General features: G+C 42.1%; 1 protein-coding gene across 4 annotated transcripts in view; it reads right to left on the bottom strand.

Moving 5' to 3' along the window:
- NADK2 (NAD kinase 2, mitochondrial) overlaps nucleotides 1–9,132 on the bottom strand; it is a 43,462-nt gene extending 34,330 nt beyond the window's left edge. The window contains exon 1 of one of the 4 annotated variants that reach the window (XM_036020208.1): nucleotides 8,572–9,132. In XM_036020208.1, coding sequence (XP_035876101.1) covers nucleotides 8,572–8,871 — 300 coding nt within the window. In that variant the 5' untranslated portion in view covers nucleotides 8,872–9,132. The remainder of the gene's footprint in view (nucleotides 1–8,571) is intronic. The other 3 variants (XM_036020209.1, XM_028516165.2, XM_028516175.2) reach the window with 3 other exon arrangements.
- Nucleotides 9,133–14,188: the final 5,056 nt, after the last annotated feature.

Below are 14,188 nucleotides of genomic sequence, written 5' to 3'. Positions count from 1 at the left end.
CATCTCTAGAGTGAACACTTTATACAGCTACAAATTGAGCTCTAAAAATTAAACTTATTCATTCAAATATTTGAGTGCCCACTACTGTGTTCACTGTAACATTAGTTGAGCTCAATCAAATGTATCAAATGGAGCACTAAAAACTGCTAAGGACAATGAGGACTAATCTGAGGACTAATATTCAAATGCACAGTAAGTCAGATTTACTGCTTCTAATCCGCTATGAATAAAATTTAAGGCTAGCTGCCCTCAGATTTCAATTCCTGGTCCAGATTTTTATCTTATGTTCCAATTTTTGGTTTGGACCAGACAGAACATGTACCCGGGAATAAAGGGTACAAATCCTACTCTGGTGGGTCAGAAGCTTTGGTGCTTACTTCCAGGCTCTCAGAAAAATCTGGAAAATTAAGGTTATTCAGCAGTTAAGTGTTAGAAAACTTAGATTTTCGACTGGGAAGGGAGACTGAATTTGTGGGGAAAATAATTTTGGAGAACTAACAAAAAAAAAACTTCAAGTATTTCCATGATTTTAATAAGTTTTCCAAGCAATGCTAAAATCCCAAATCTAAATACAAAGTTCATTTAGCATCAGAATATCTAATATTGGAGCAGAAATCTCATTGCATAAGTTCTTGTTCCCACTCAAACTTCTTCTTGTAAACTAACTCTCTCATAACTTACATGTCAATTAATTTAGAGAATACAAGTTATTATGTTATTTTCTTTAAAGCTCCAACTGGTTTAAGTAGTACACTTCATTCACATGGACTGGCTCAACTAGGCGGATAAGAAATAAGGCATTTTTAAAAATCCCTTAAGCATCAATTAGAAAGTCTTAAATCTATTCAACCTGCTCTCATATTTTTAAAAATGTTTCAAAGTCTGGTAAGAAACTTCTAACTACTGAAAAAAAAAAAGACATCTAAAAAGTCTTCTAAAAAAGACTTCTAAAAATGAAAGACTTTTAAGTCAAAGACTTAAAAACATTCTTTAATCAGACAAAAAAAGAATTGAATTCTTTGCAAAATATGTTATAATTAAGAGGGTTAGACAAATTATTGAAATTAAGAACAGTCTCAATTCTGTACTACTACTACACCTTAGGTATCTGTAACAAAGTCTATTTTGTTTTCAAAAACTTATTTTAGTACGTATCTGCATTTAAAAAAATATTTTAAAATATGGTTCACCAGGATACCAGAAAAGGCGGTATGAATCTAAAAGATCTACAGACACATTTTGGAATAAGCAATAGTGTCTCCTACAAAACTTCCAAAAGTCAACATCATCTCTCCCCATGCAGTTCTGATGTAAAAGCGCAGCAACACAAGGAGATAAAAGGAAGATTCAAAATGAAAAGAAATTTACCCCACCTTAAGGTCAGATGTGGTAGTTACGCTATTTTCTAAGTGACCCAAACACTTACTTTAATTATACTTCACCGAAACTGAATTTCTTACAAAAACAAACTTTAAAAACTTGTTTTACCTCAACTGAGCGTTACTACTTCATACACCATACTTCATACACCATGTAATTTCGACAAAAGCTCAGCAAGGGAAGGAAACACATGAGAAATGCACAAGCTTTTGAGACAATGAGTTCGACATATAAACTCACTGGTCATAATTTAAGTACTCTTAATAGCTGACGCACTTAACTAAATGGTAGACTGTCACTCAAAATTGCCTTAAAAGGGTCAGTGACCTCTAACTCGCAGCTAGAAAGTAAACTACACTCACCTGGCCTAGTGCAAGGAACCTGAAGTGTTTCTTCAGATACACTTGGTATTCATCTTGGATGACTGCTATTCCACTTACACCCTCTCCCAGGCTCTCACTTTATTTTTCCCACTGTTACCGTCCCACCTCCACATTCATCTTCTGAACTCTATTTCCCTATTCCCTGATATGTTGGTAATGTCCCAGTTCCATCTTTGGCTTTCCTTTTTAAAAAATTCTTTTATTGCCCTGGCTGGCACAGCTCAGTGGATTGAGCGCAGGCTGCGAACCAAAGTGTCGCAGGTTCGATTCCCAGTCACGGTACATGCCTGGGTTACAGGCCATGACCCCCAGCAACCGCACATTGATGTTTCTCTCACTTTCTCTCTCTTTCTCCCTCCCTTCCCTCTCTGAAAATAAATAAATAAAATCTAAAAAAAAATCTTGTATTGTTGTTTGATTACAGGTGTCCCCATTTTCCCCCATTACTCTCCTCTCCCTGCCCACCTCCCCCTCCCCCACCGTTGTCTTTGTCCACGGGTCCTTTATACCTGTTCCTTGACTTTCTTACCTGCTCCCGCTCCATTTTCCTTACCTCCCCACTCCAGAGACTTGATCTACCAAGCATACACCAGTAACTATGAAAACTAGACTTAGTTGAAGGCTTTCTCTTGAGCTACACGCTCAAATTTTCAAATCCGCCCAGAGGTAAATCAAATACGTCTCCCCCAAAACATCTAAATCTGATCACACATCCCTCCTTCAGATTTGCTCTTCTGAGTCCCATATACCAGTTAGTAATACTTCCCTTGACCTCGTCAACAGAATAAATCCAGGTAGCCCCTTTAATTCTCCCCTTACACTCCATCTCCACAGCCAGTCACAGAGGGCCAATAATTAAAATGTGTCAAAACTGTGTCTCCGATCTGTCCTTTCCAATCATGAAGCCACTGCTTGAGTTCCGGACATCAGCTCTTACCTAGTGTCATGCAATAGCCTGCTTCTAGAGTTCCTCAACTAGTTCCTTCTTTGAAAGTGTGATTTCCCATTGTCTCCACCTAACCACCACCTCCAGAAGCCTGCTTCCAAACCAGTCCCAGAACACTGTCTGGGAAACACTAACCCTCATCACTCCCCTCCCGTGGGAAAAGAGAGTAGGGGGGAGCACGGGTTGTATTCCACCACCATAGAGTGGAAAACCACTGCGAGGTGAAACCAGCCCCTTCACGGGACACAGAACACCTTTCCAAGGGCCAGCCTGTCTGCTGAGCCTCAATACACTTCCTCTTGGACAATGACCGCCGAACCGCCCTTACAGTGGTCGCCAGGGCAACCTAATGGTCACAGCCAGCATCATCAAAGAGAAAATACACTGCCCTACATGTAACAAGACTAAATTGTCTCACGTTATCTTTTATTTTAAATGACTATATGAAATACATCTCTGCCATGCTGTAAATTTTTTGGCTGTGGATTTCAGTGAAAAACGTTTGAGTTCTTCTCACTGGCATAAAAAATGAACTTTCCCACTATCTTGCTAGTACTGTTCTCTCCCCATCATATATGTATTCTTCCTTATTCTTCAATATGTAATTCAAACATCCTAAAATGAAAAGCTGCCATTTCACTTTCATCACATTGCCAAAAATATAAGTCTACAAAGTGCTGATAACAATGTAGGAAATCAGAGTTGTTCAATGCTTATGGAAAATTTACTTGTACTTCTAACTGTAACATTTTTTAAACAGAATAACTTGAAACAATAATGCAATCAGTGGAATACCATAAACATTTAAACTAGTACACATCAACACAGATAAGCTTCAAAACCAATAGTGAAGAAAATAAAATTTCTAAAGAATAGGCACATATTCTAAAGAATGATATTATCAATGTAACTTTTTAAAAACAAAGCAATATTATACTTTTTATGGACATAGTCATATTAGTAAATATATAACCTATACATGTGAAAAGTATATATAACAATTTTAGGTGAGTGGTAACCTCTAGGGAGACAGGAAGCAAAAAATTGGAAGGATGAGGCTTTAGCTGTAACTACAATGTATCCTTTAAAAATAGTTGAAGCAAATATGGCAAAATAAGTATCTTTTAAGTCTACACAGTTCTACACAACTGATTAGATATTTCTTGGAAGTTTTCTATATGGTAGAAATATCTCATATAACTGAAAACCTAACCTTTAAAAAGATCACTAAAAAGTTTACTGAAAAGTTAAAATAGTCATAGGTCTTCTTTTAGCCTCCCCTTCATTCCTGCCCTTCCCCAAATTATTCTCTCCCTTCTCTGTATTCCCATGGGCCACTTGTAGTTATAATACGATTTAATAAGAAGATGCAATCCTTGCCCTCCAGTCTAAAGAAAGAATTACAGATTACACTCTAAAGTGGAAAAATCGAAGCCGTATTATGAAGATACAGAAAAGAACACCCAACCCAACCTTGGTGGTCAGAGAGAGGCGCGGCAAGGTTACGAAGGATGGCTACTGAGATTTGTAAAGGGGGCTGCAAAAATCAAGACACTGAGAGATGTAAATAAAACCACCCTGAAATGCCATTTTCACCTACCAGGTGGGCAAAGACCCCAAAATACAATAAACTGTTTATGATAAAACAAGCACCTTCACTGCTGGTGAAGGTATACACTGCTACAGCCTCTATGGGAAGCAATTTGGCAATACTTACTAAAATTTCAGCCCTGGCCAGTGTGGCTCAGTTGGTTGAAGCACCGACCGTAAACCAGAAGGACGCAGGTTCAATTCCCCATCAGGGCACCTGCCTAGGTTGCAGGTTAGAAAGGCAACCATGGATGGTTCCTTCTACCTCACTCTCCTACCCTTCCCCTCTCTCTAAAATCAGTAAGCATGTCCTCAGGTGTGGATAAAATTAATTAATTTAAAAACTTTTCAAATGCACATGACTTTTGGCTCAGCAATTCCACTTTTAGGCCTCTATCTTAGGAACTGATAGGAATTAACATGTGTAGGAATTAACACAAATGTAGGAATTAACACAACTGTTATTCATTACAGGATATAGTTTAATTAAGGCATCTGCACACAATGAAATACTATACATACTAAAAATGACAGGCAAAGAATAGTTTAAATAAATATTATTGAGCAAAACAGGATGGGACAAAGGACATATTTCACTGTGCTGATTTGTACGTATAGATTATTTCTGTAAAGAGACGATAAGACCTGATCAGAAATGAAGTTCAACAGATAGACAGGAGCCAGTTCACAAGGGGACTAGTTTGGCAGCTCAAGATCACGTAGGTTCACCTACAGGACTGTGTTCTCAAAGTGTGACTGGGGGACCACTCAAAACCCCAGAGAGCCTATTTTTAAAATGCTGAGTCAGCCGCCTTTGAGGGCGTGGTTCAGAAAGGCGGAGTGTGGGAGTTCTCCACAAAGTGGATCACAATCTTGGGGCGGCGGGGGGGGGGGGGGGCACTAAATTTCAGGCATCTTCACTTTAACAAATTCCCTAGGTGACGACTCTACAGGTTATGGGGAGCTTTCGAGGAGTTCTCAGCAGACGGTTCCAGCGGCCAGATGTTCCCTTGAGATACACCCCACTGGTGCCTGTGTCTGCAAGATTTGAGAGCAGTGAGGTTGCCGTTAGAAGGCTCTGGCAGTATCCCAGATCGTGTTCTTCAACTTGATAAATCCTCATATTGCATGCACTATACTCACTGCGCACCACGTGGCAGAAGTATTATCTGTCCAAGAACTATACAGCCTAAGCTACACTGCTGTTTGCAGGAAACAGAGTCAGGGAAACAAAATCCAAGGTGCTGCAGCTCCCGTATCTGTTAACAAGGTACCAGCTCAGAACAGATTAATCCTGTAATAGAGGGAACTGCTAGATGAAGTTATTCTATCCCTTTTTGAAAATATTATTTTTAAATACTATAAATGAGAACCATTAAAAGAACTTTGCAGCTGGGGGAGCAGAAAGTGGACAGTGCTCATTCCTTATTTAGTATACATCAAACTATTTTTTAATTGAAACTTTTTGGCCAATAAGGCATGTTTCTGATGTCAAAAACCTTTCCAATCAGCTTTGATTCATCTAAAGGTCTAATTTGTGAGTCTCCTGGACGGTTAATGGCAGTTCCCATTTGCCAACAGCTACATCTCTTATGATGTAATAATGGTTTAATTAATCCTTGCAATGTCAGGAGCCAGTAGAAATAAAATGCTTGACTAGAAATCTTCCATTCACAAAAAAAGTCATTGATCAGCTAGGGGAAGGCAAAGGCAAGACTTAAAAATTAAGCAATGTAACAAATATGAAGGGAAAACTGAAATTCAAACTTTGATGAAATTTAAAGGATGTAAATCTTTTGTACATACTTTTATCAACTAAAACATATTTCTTTTAATTATCTGCACTTCTACAATGTGAGAAAAAAAAATAAGGCTTCAGGATAGAAAATTATACTGGCATTCCATCCCTCATTTTCCCTTTGCATTTTAACACCTAATGTGAGTAACTTAATTGAGATGTATTAGCAATAAAACAACCACAGTCACTACCAGAAAAAGAGAACCCTTGTTACAAACTTCAGGTTACCATGACGCTAGAGACAAAGAAACCACCAGACCCAAAGAGTCAAATAAGCACTTGGACACTTTCTTTTATGCCCAATTCACATGACTCCTACCCTTGAGTATCTTTTACTCCCAACAAAACAGCAAACAGTAGTAATCACCTTTCCACTCCCAATACAGAATCCCATTTTACACCAAGCCTGGTAGTATTCTCTTCCTGATCTCTCATCAGGGAGATTAGGGAATCCACCTAATGCTCTTCCATTCTGAATAGTGACCTTACTATAAATGACAAAACTAACCCAGTAAAATTTAATTGAAATAACAACTATTTCAAAATGGTGTGTTCTATAGTCCAGAAGTTTTACTTCAAAGTTTTCTTATCCTGAACAGCAGTACCTAGCGACAGACAAATATTTACCTATTACAGATTTCTCTTCAGGTACTGAGTGGGCACACTAAGCATTTCGATTTTTAAAGGACTTACTGATATGCCTACATTTAAAAACTTTTGATTAGTGGCAATCCACTTCACAGGTCCAAGAATTAATCTAATTCAGATGCCACCCCTAAGGCCTTGAGAAAGCTCACCAAGTTCAAAATGCCAGCCTTTCTAGGTCCCTGGAGGCAATCTAGTCTGACCCTAGTATTTTGCATAATGAACTGGATAAAAGCACGTTGAAAACTGACAACACTGTACACACAGAAAAAAAATTTTCACCTATGAGTCCCAGATAAATTAAAAAGACTCATAGGAAATTAACCACACAGAATCTGGGCCTAATACTCCAATCTCCTAACCCCCAACCCCACACTCTTTAACACCCCAATCAAATATACTAATTGTTGTGAGCAGCTTCCATAAAGGTATATGAAGAATATATTTATGGGTACACAGCATTTGACAATTTCTAAAAAGTAGATCTTGCAAAAAAAAAAGGTGTGCCTTTTTCCCAACACAGAAACACCTGCTTCTGATATTGTTCTTCTCCACCTCAGCCCCGATTCCACACCGTAACACGGACGTAACTACTGCAACCTCCTGTGCAACCTGTTTGTTGGTTACCTCCTTTAAAGGACGAGGCTATTTTCTATCAATTGTTACATTCAAACACTTAGGAAGAGAAAACAATTCTACACCCAGCACTTCATCAGATGAATGAAGGGACCCTCTTCAATTAACCCATTAAAAAATTAAGAAGTTTAATGCTTAAGAGTATTTAGGCAAACATGATTTACATTTTATTTGGATTCCTCTACAAAATATTACAGAAAATATGCTGAAGGTTACAAACCAGCAGTTTAGAACAGTCTGTCTACTCTTCTACAGAATTCTACCAAGATTAGGATTGTAAGCAATTAATTCCAAAGCCTTTTGTTGCAGTGTCAACAATTAGAAATGTCCTGTCTAGACATATTGTTCATGGAAGCATCCTTATTCTACAGCTGGTGGATGAGGACTTGGGATCAATAGTTTCAAAAAAAGAGGAAAAGGGGATGATATTCAGGGTTTCTTCTTTGGATGGATTTATATACCTCGTAAAAATATTAATGTGTCTATACCAAATATAGTCTTTTGTGGACGTACTGCTACATTATAGACGTGGGCTCTTTATTTCATAATTACAAGGTTTGGCTACCCTTTGTCCTGACCCTTCTACTTAATAACACATATTCAGAGTTAAATTTTCTCCCTTGCTTTTCCCAACACCAAAGACACGTGCGCTTGTAAAACCTACTGCCGCACCCTTGTCGGACCACTACGTTCCAGCATGGAAAAGGCTCACCCCAACCGGCTTTACGGAGTGCCCCCGGGACAGTCCTGCGGGATAAAAGGGGGTGTGTCCGCGGTACCTTCGCCCAGGCAACGGCGCCGGGGTCCGGCTTTCTTGGGGCGGCCTGGGGAGCTCCTTCCAGAGCGTCCGGACGTCAGTCACGGGCCAACCTTTCTTGGGGCTACTGTTGCTATTCCCAGTAAGGGGGTGGGGTGGCGAGGGTACAAATAAATCCAAACCCCTTCGGCTGTAGGAGCTCCTAGTCCCCCAACCACGGCTTCCTCGAGACGCCCCCGCTTTGGGGGTGTCTGCACGAACAGTGAGTGTCCCTCCTCTCTAGCTCGCTCTCCCACACATACACAGAGACGAGGGGTGGGAGAGATCCACGAGCAAAGCCCGGACTGGGGGCCGCGAGCAGGGCAGGTAAAGCATCTGGGGTGCCTCGGGGAAGAGGTTTTGGCCCAGACACAGGGCGAGGGCTGCCGGGACCTACCAGCTGCTTCAGGTCCTCCTCCGAGAGCTCCGCGTAACGGTAGCGCTGCTGCTCGAACTCGTACCGGGTCGTTTTGGCCACCACCACCACCCGGGACGGGCGGAAGCCGCCATCGGGACGACTGCCACAGCCCGCCAGCTCGCGTGGCTGCCCCTGCCCCAGGTGCCGCCAGCCGTCCCCGTCACCTCCGAGCCGCGATCTCGCGGCGGGGCCTCCCGCGCCCGGGCCCCTCAGCGCCGCCGCCCGGCCGCCCGCTACGCGACGACAGCTGCCCAGCAGGAAGCCTCGGTAGCAGGTCATCGTGCGCCCAGCGGAGGTTACGGGCAGGCCCGGGCTCCCGCCTCTGCTCCCGCCCCAGGTGTGCGCGCTGTCCGCGCCAGCCCAGCCTCTAACTTCGCACCGGGCGGCCAGAGGTTAAATGCAGGGCCCTGCGTGGCCAGCGCCGCGAGGGGCACATGCCCAGACGTAAACGGGGGAGGAGAAACGAGGCCGATTGGAAGGGGGTAGAGCCCACGGGAGGTAAAGGTGGGCGGGGAAGAGCAGGAGGCCTCAGGATGGTGGGTTTTGTTTGTTTGTGTGTGCGTTTCCTTCCACGCCTGCGCAGTGGCTGCCTCGCCACTAGAGAGCCAACTTCCCGCTCCACCCCCTTTCCTGCGGGGAGCCAACTCTGTCAGCCAATCAGCCCCCTTCCAACTCTGTCAGCCAATCGGAGCTCGCTGCGGTTTCGGAGCCGGAGCAGCTGCAGCAATTGGCTGCAGCCAGGGGAAGGGCTGGGATTCTATTTGGCGGTCGAGCTGCCCTAAAGAATCCAGCTGGAACGAGTCTGAGGCCACGAGGGGGCTGTGGGTGGGGTTTTGGGAGTTGGGCGGGAAGAGTTGGGCCACGGACCTCCATACCAACGTTGCGACCTTTTTCGTAGCTGCACTTAGCAGCGGACCACATGAGTCTAAACCCTTTGTTCGTCCATTCAGTCAACGCATTGTTGGATGGCTGATATTTACAAAGCTGGGCTAGGAGTTGAGCAGACCTTCCCAGAACCAGCTGCTCAACTTGGGGGCAAAATGAAAATCCCGAAGCCCCTTGTTCAGAAATGATTAGAAATTACAAGAGAGCAAGTAAGCTGAGTGCTGAGCCCATCCAAGCATGGGGCCTTGTGACAATGCACTGGTCACAGCCCCTGCTGACCACAAAAAAAAAAGCCTGCAGGAAGAAAGACAGGGATAGCCTTTGAGGAAATTGGAGGTTCATGCATAAGAGTCTGGACAAGTGCAGCATTTCTACCATTACTTGGGAAGATAAGGGTTAAGAATGTTAGTGATTTGGACTTTATTCTATGTATAAGTAATAGTTAGCCTTTGAGAGCTTTTACCTGGAAAGAAGTGAGTCCTGAAAGCAATGTTTGACAACTATTGATCTGGCTTTGGAATGTTGAGCACATTGGAGGCGAGAGGAGGGAGATTGGGGTGCTGTTGGAATAGTTCCCCGTGGACTTGAGCTAGGGAAGTAGTAATGGAAATGGAAGAAGATGCTTCTATTATAAGAGTAGATTCCGATGGCAGTGCACACCCTAGTGTTTATACCTCGTGTCCCTTAGATCCACTTGCTCTGGCACACTTTTTGCTTCTCCGTAGTCCCAGCATTCTCAGTAACCAGCGTGTGGACTTTGGTCAGGTTACTTCTGTAAATGGGGGAGCTGAACTACAGGGATACCAACGTGCTATCAAGCCTGACCTGATTATGAATCTGTGACTCTTGGTTACTACCACCAACGTTCATTCATGGTTCACTGAATATTTACTGACTCCCTGCTGTGTGCCAGGCAGTATATTAAATTGGCAAATACACCATGGAGGCTGGTAGATACCTCCTTGTAGTAGGTCACTGAGCCCTTCTGACTAGGAACTTTGCCTTAATGCAGCTGCTAACAGTGACTTATAGTAGAAGCTTAAGCATACCTCTTCATTTCTGTGGAATGTCATAACTTGAACATTCTCAAGGTTCTTTCTATTTTTTACTGTTCTAACACTTTGTAATTCACTAGGTATTAGGACGGGAGAAAAGGAAGAAGTCACAGATGACACAGGAGGTCTGAAGCTAAGATGTGCAGTGTATTGCCAATGATTCATTCGACAGAAAAATGAATCTAGAAAACTGGGTTGGGGTCAAAGTCTGTGGGTTTGACCTTGTGTGGGTGAAATTTCAGACCTCCTCTCTTTCCATTTCACAGATAACTCAAATGGAGGTTCTCCCCCATTCCCAGCTACAAACTTCCCTACATTGACATCTTCTCACTTGGATATCCCTTTGTCCACTGATATTTTTGGATCCCCTCCCTCCACATCCTCAAATACGCCACTCCAGCAAGTTATCCCCTTTAATGTAACTTGAATTCTCTCTCTACTGGGTTTTCCTCTTCATACTTAAATATGCTCATATCTATGACATAATAACATTTTTTCATCCCTTAAATGACTCAATCTTTATGCAACTTTTAAAATAGTTACCATTTTCTCTTGGACTTTTTTACTTTGACTTTCAACAAACCAGTCTCTGATGGTGTTCCTCCCATCTCTCTGTCCCCGTTTTGGGTTCTTCCTGAGCTCATCTTCAGGATCTAGCCTTCCCTTCTCTTCCTTCCCCTTCCTTTCCCTTTCCTTTTCTCTCTCTCCACCCTTCTACATGAGTTCATCCGGCATTGTATAATGGAAAGAGCTTGGACTTTGGACTTGAAAAGACCTTGGTTCAAACCCCAGCTTCATTATTTGTTACCTTTGTCAACCTAGGACCGGTTCCTTAACCTTTCTGATCCTACTTCTTTATTTACACAATGTAATAGCTACCTTATGAAGTTGTAAGTATATGTACAAAAGCCTCAACATGTGCCCATTACAAAGTATACACTTGAAAAATATTAGCTCCATTTCCCTTCCATGACTTTAGCTACTACCACTATCTTTAGCCTAGACCACAGGTGGCAAACCCAAGGCCCACAGGCTGGATCCAGCCCTCCACCTTGTTTTATCCGGCCCGGCACCTCATTTCTAACCAGTGGCAGCACTGAGCTCCTTGCCCCTAGCTAAGGAATAGTTACATTTATACAGTCTTAAAATTACATTTGGCCTTTTGAAGGCAACCCCAAGGCTGATGTGGCCCCTGGTGAAAATGAGTTTGACAGCCCTGGCCTAGACTGTCTTCTGAACTTCAAATTCTTATTTCTATCTTTCTGTTGACCTTTATACATACAACACATGTCAGTGATGATCAAATTATATTTGATTGCCTGCCATGGGCCAGGGACCATGCCAGGTGCTGGAGATTAACTGGTAAATAAAAAGTAGTCTCTTTCCTTAAGGAGCATAAAGTTTAGACACAGAATAATGCTTCAGGAATCTGGAGGAACAGGTCTTAACTCACCTTTAGGGAGAGCTTTTGGGAAATGTCATGAGCCAAGCCTTAAAAAATGAGTAGCTACTAGCCAGAATTAGCAAGAGTGAAAAAGGAATTGCACAAAGGTATGGCGCAATGGAATAGCACTCCTGAGTCCCTAGAGAATTCAGAGGCGGGAAGGGCAGCCTCTGAATTAGATGAGGCTAGAGAGGTACACAGGGAAAAGGACATGGAAAGTATTATATCCATGCTTAGGAATGTGGCTTTATCCCATATATGCTAGGAAGCCACTGAAAGGAGGAAATGACATGCATAGCATTGAAAAGATTATGAACAGGAATTTCTTGGAAGAAACACAAGCAGGGAAGAAATATCTGAAGCACAGTGAACCTTATTAGAAATCAGAAAAAGATAAATTAAGGTAATAGTGAAATAGCCTTTTATGTCCAGTAGATTAGCAGAAATTAAGAAGCTCTGCTAACCTCTAATTTTTGAAAAGTATTATGTGTCAAGTATTTTTCAGGCTACATATTTGGCAATTATTTCAATAACTCCTCCCATGCCATAGTCTTCAAAGATCAAAATGTTTAGAAGTCACTTTGGAATTGTGAGTCTTACCCCTTTGTCATAGACTGAATGTTTATGTTCTTGCAAAATTTATATGTTGAAGCTTTACCCCCCCATGTGATGATGATATTTGGAGATGGGGCTTTGGGATGTAATTAGGGTTAGCTGAGGGTTTGAGGGTGGGGCCCTGGTCTGATGGGATAATAGGGAGAGACACCTGAGAGCTCGAGCTCGCTCGCTCGCCCTCCCTCCCTCCTTCCCTCCCTCCCTCCCTCTCTCTCCCTCTACCCCCCCAACCCCCGCCCCGTCATAGGCCTCAGGAAGAAACCTACCTTGCCAGCCTTCAGAACTGTGAGAACTAAAGTTCTGTTGTTTAAGCCGCCCCATCTGTGATATTTAGTTTGGTGGCCCCAGCAGACTAAGACTTCTCTAACAGGGAGATTGTTTAGGGGTCACACTCAAAAGTCATTCTGAAACCACCCTGACCTCTGTGGCTCAGCTGGTTGGGCCTTGCGTTCCTCAAGGAGAAAGGTCACTGGTTTGATTTCCAGTTGGGGCACATACTTGGGTTGCAGGTTCCTCCCCGGGAGGGGCGCCCACAAGAAGCAACCAATCAATGTTCTTCTCCCACACCTTCTCCCTCCATTCCCCTCTCTAAAAATAAATAAATAAAATATTTTAAAACAAAGTCATTTTGAAGCCAAAGGGTGACCAAACTGCACTGAAAAATGAACTATAGCTCTAAGCACTGAGGCCAGTTTGGTTGTGTAACACATTGTCTCTGAAACGAAAATCAGAAGAGGAGCATCCGAACTCTGTCGCACAATTGTTGAAACTATTGTTGAGTTTTTAAAGAAAAATTTCATTGATATATTTGTTTTAAAAAGTTCTCTAGCCCTGGCTGGTGTAGCTCAGTGGATTGAGCGCGGGCTTCAAACCAAAGTGTCACAGGTTCGATTCCCAGTCAGGGTATATACCTGGGTTGCAGGCCATGACCCCCAGCAACCACACATTGATGTTTCTCTCTCTCTCTCTCTATCTCCCTCCCTTCCCTCTCTAAAAATAAATAAGTAAAATTTTAAAAAAAAGTTCTCTAGAGCCACACCAAGTAGAATATTAATGACATTTAATTGTGAATATTAATTGTCATTAATTTACATAATGTATTTATTTAATTACATAAATAAAGCAAAGAACAAGTTAAAATATCTCAGTTTCTGTATACTTACTGTTTTGGTGCATAGGTAATGTATTTTGTTCATTCCTTCAACAACTGTTGGAGGGTGACCGTGAGGCAAGCACACACAAGGTGCCATGGATACAAGTCCAAGGGCAAATGCTATCTTTAAAGGAATACATGAACATATGATCTTATATATTAGGAAATCCAAAGGCTAAATGAAAGTACATGCTTCCCAGAAGACAGATATGATGTAATGAAATGTTATTATGCAGTTATAATGGTTTGCAAAGAAATGACTGCATTTTGTAAAAAAAAATGTTTTATGGCCACACAATATGACTGAAAAAAATAGATATCAAATCCAGCAACTTCTTATTTTAACTATTATATCCATCAATGTGGTGAATACAGCAAATTACTTATCAAGTCCTATTCTGCATTAACGTCTTCAAAACTGACAAATTTTGAACTTCCAAAGTC

This window comes from Phyllostomus discolor, chromosome 3 (genome assembly GCF_004126475.2).
Source record: "Phyllostomus discolor isolate MPI-MPIP mPhyDis1 chromosome 3, mPhyDis1.pri.v3, whole genome shotgun sequence".
NCBI classification, from domain to species: domain Eukaryota; kingdom Metazoa; phylum Chordata; class Mammalia; order Chiroptera; family Phyllostomidae; genus Phyllostomus; species Phyllostomus discolor.
The sequence above is the reverse complement of the archived record's forward strand: the minus strand, read 5'-3'. Positions and strand labels throughout refer to the sequence as shown.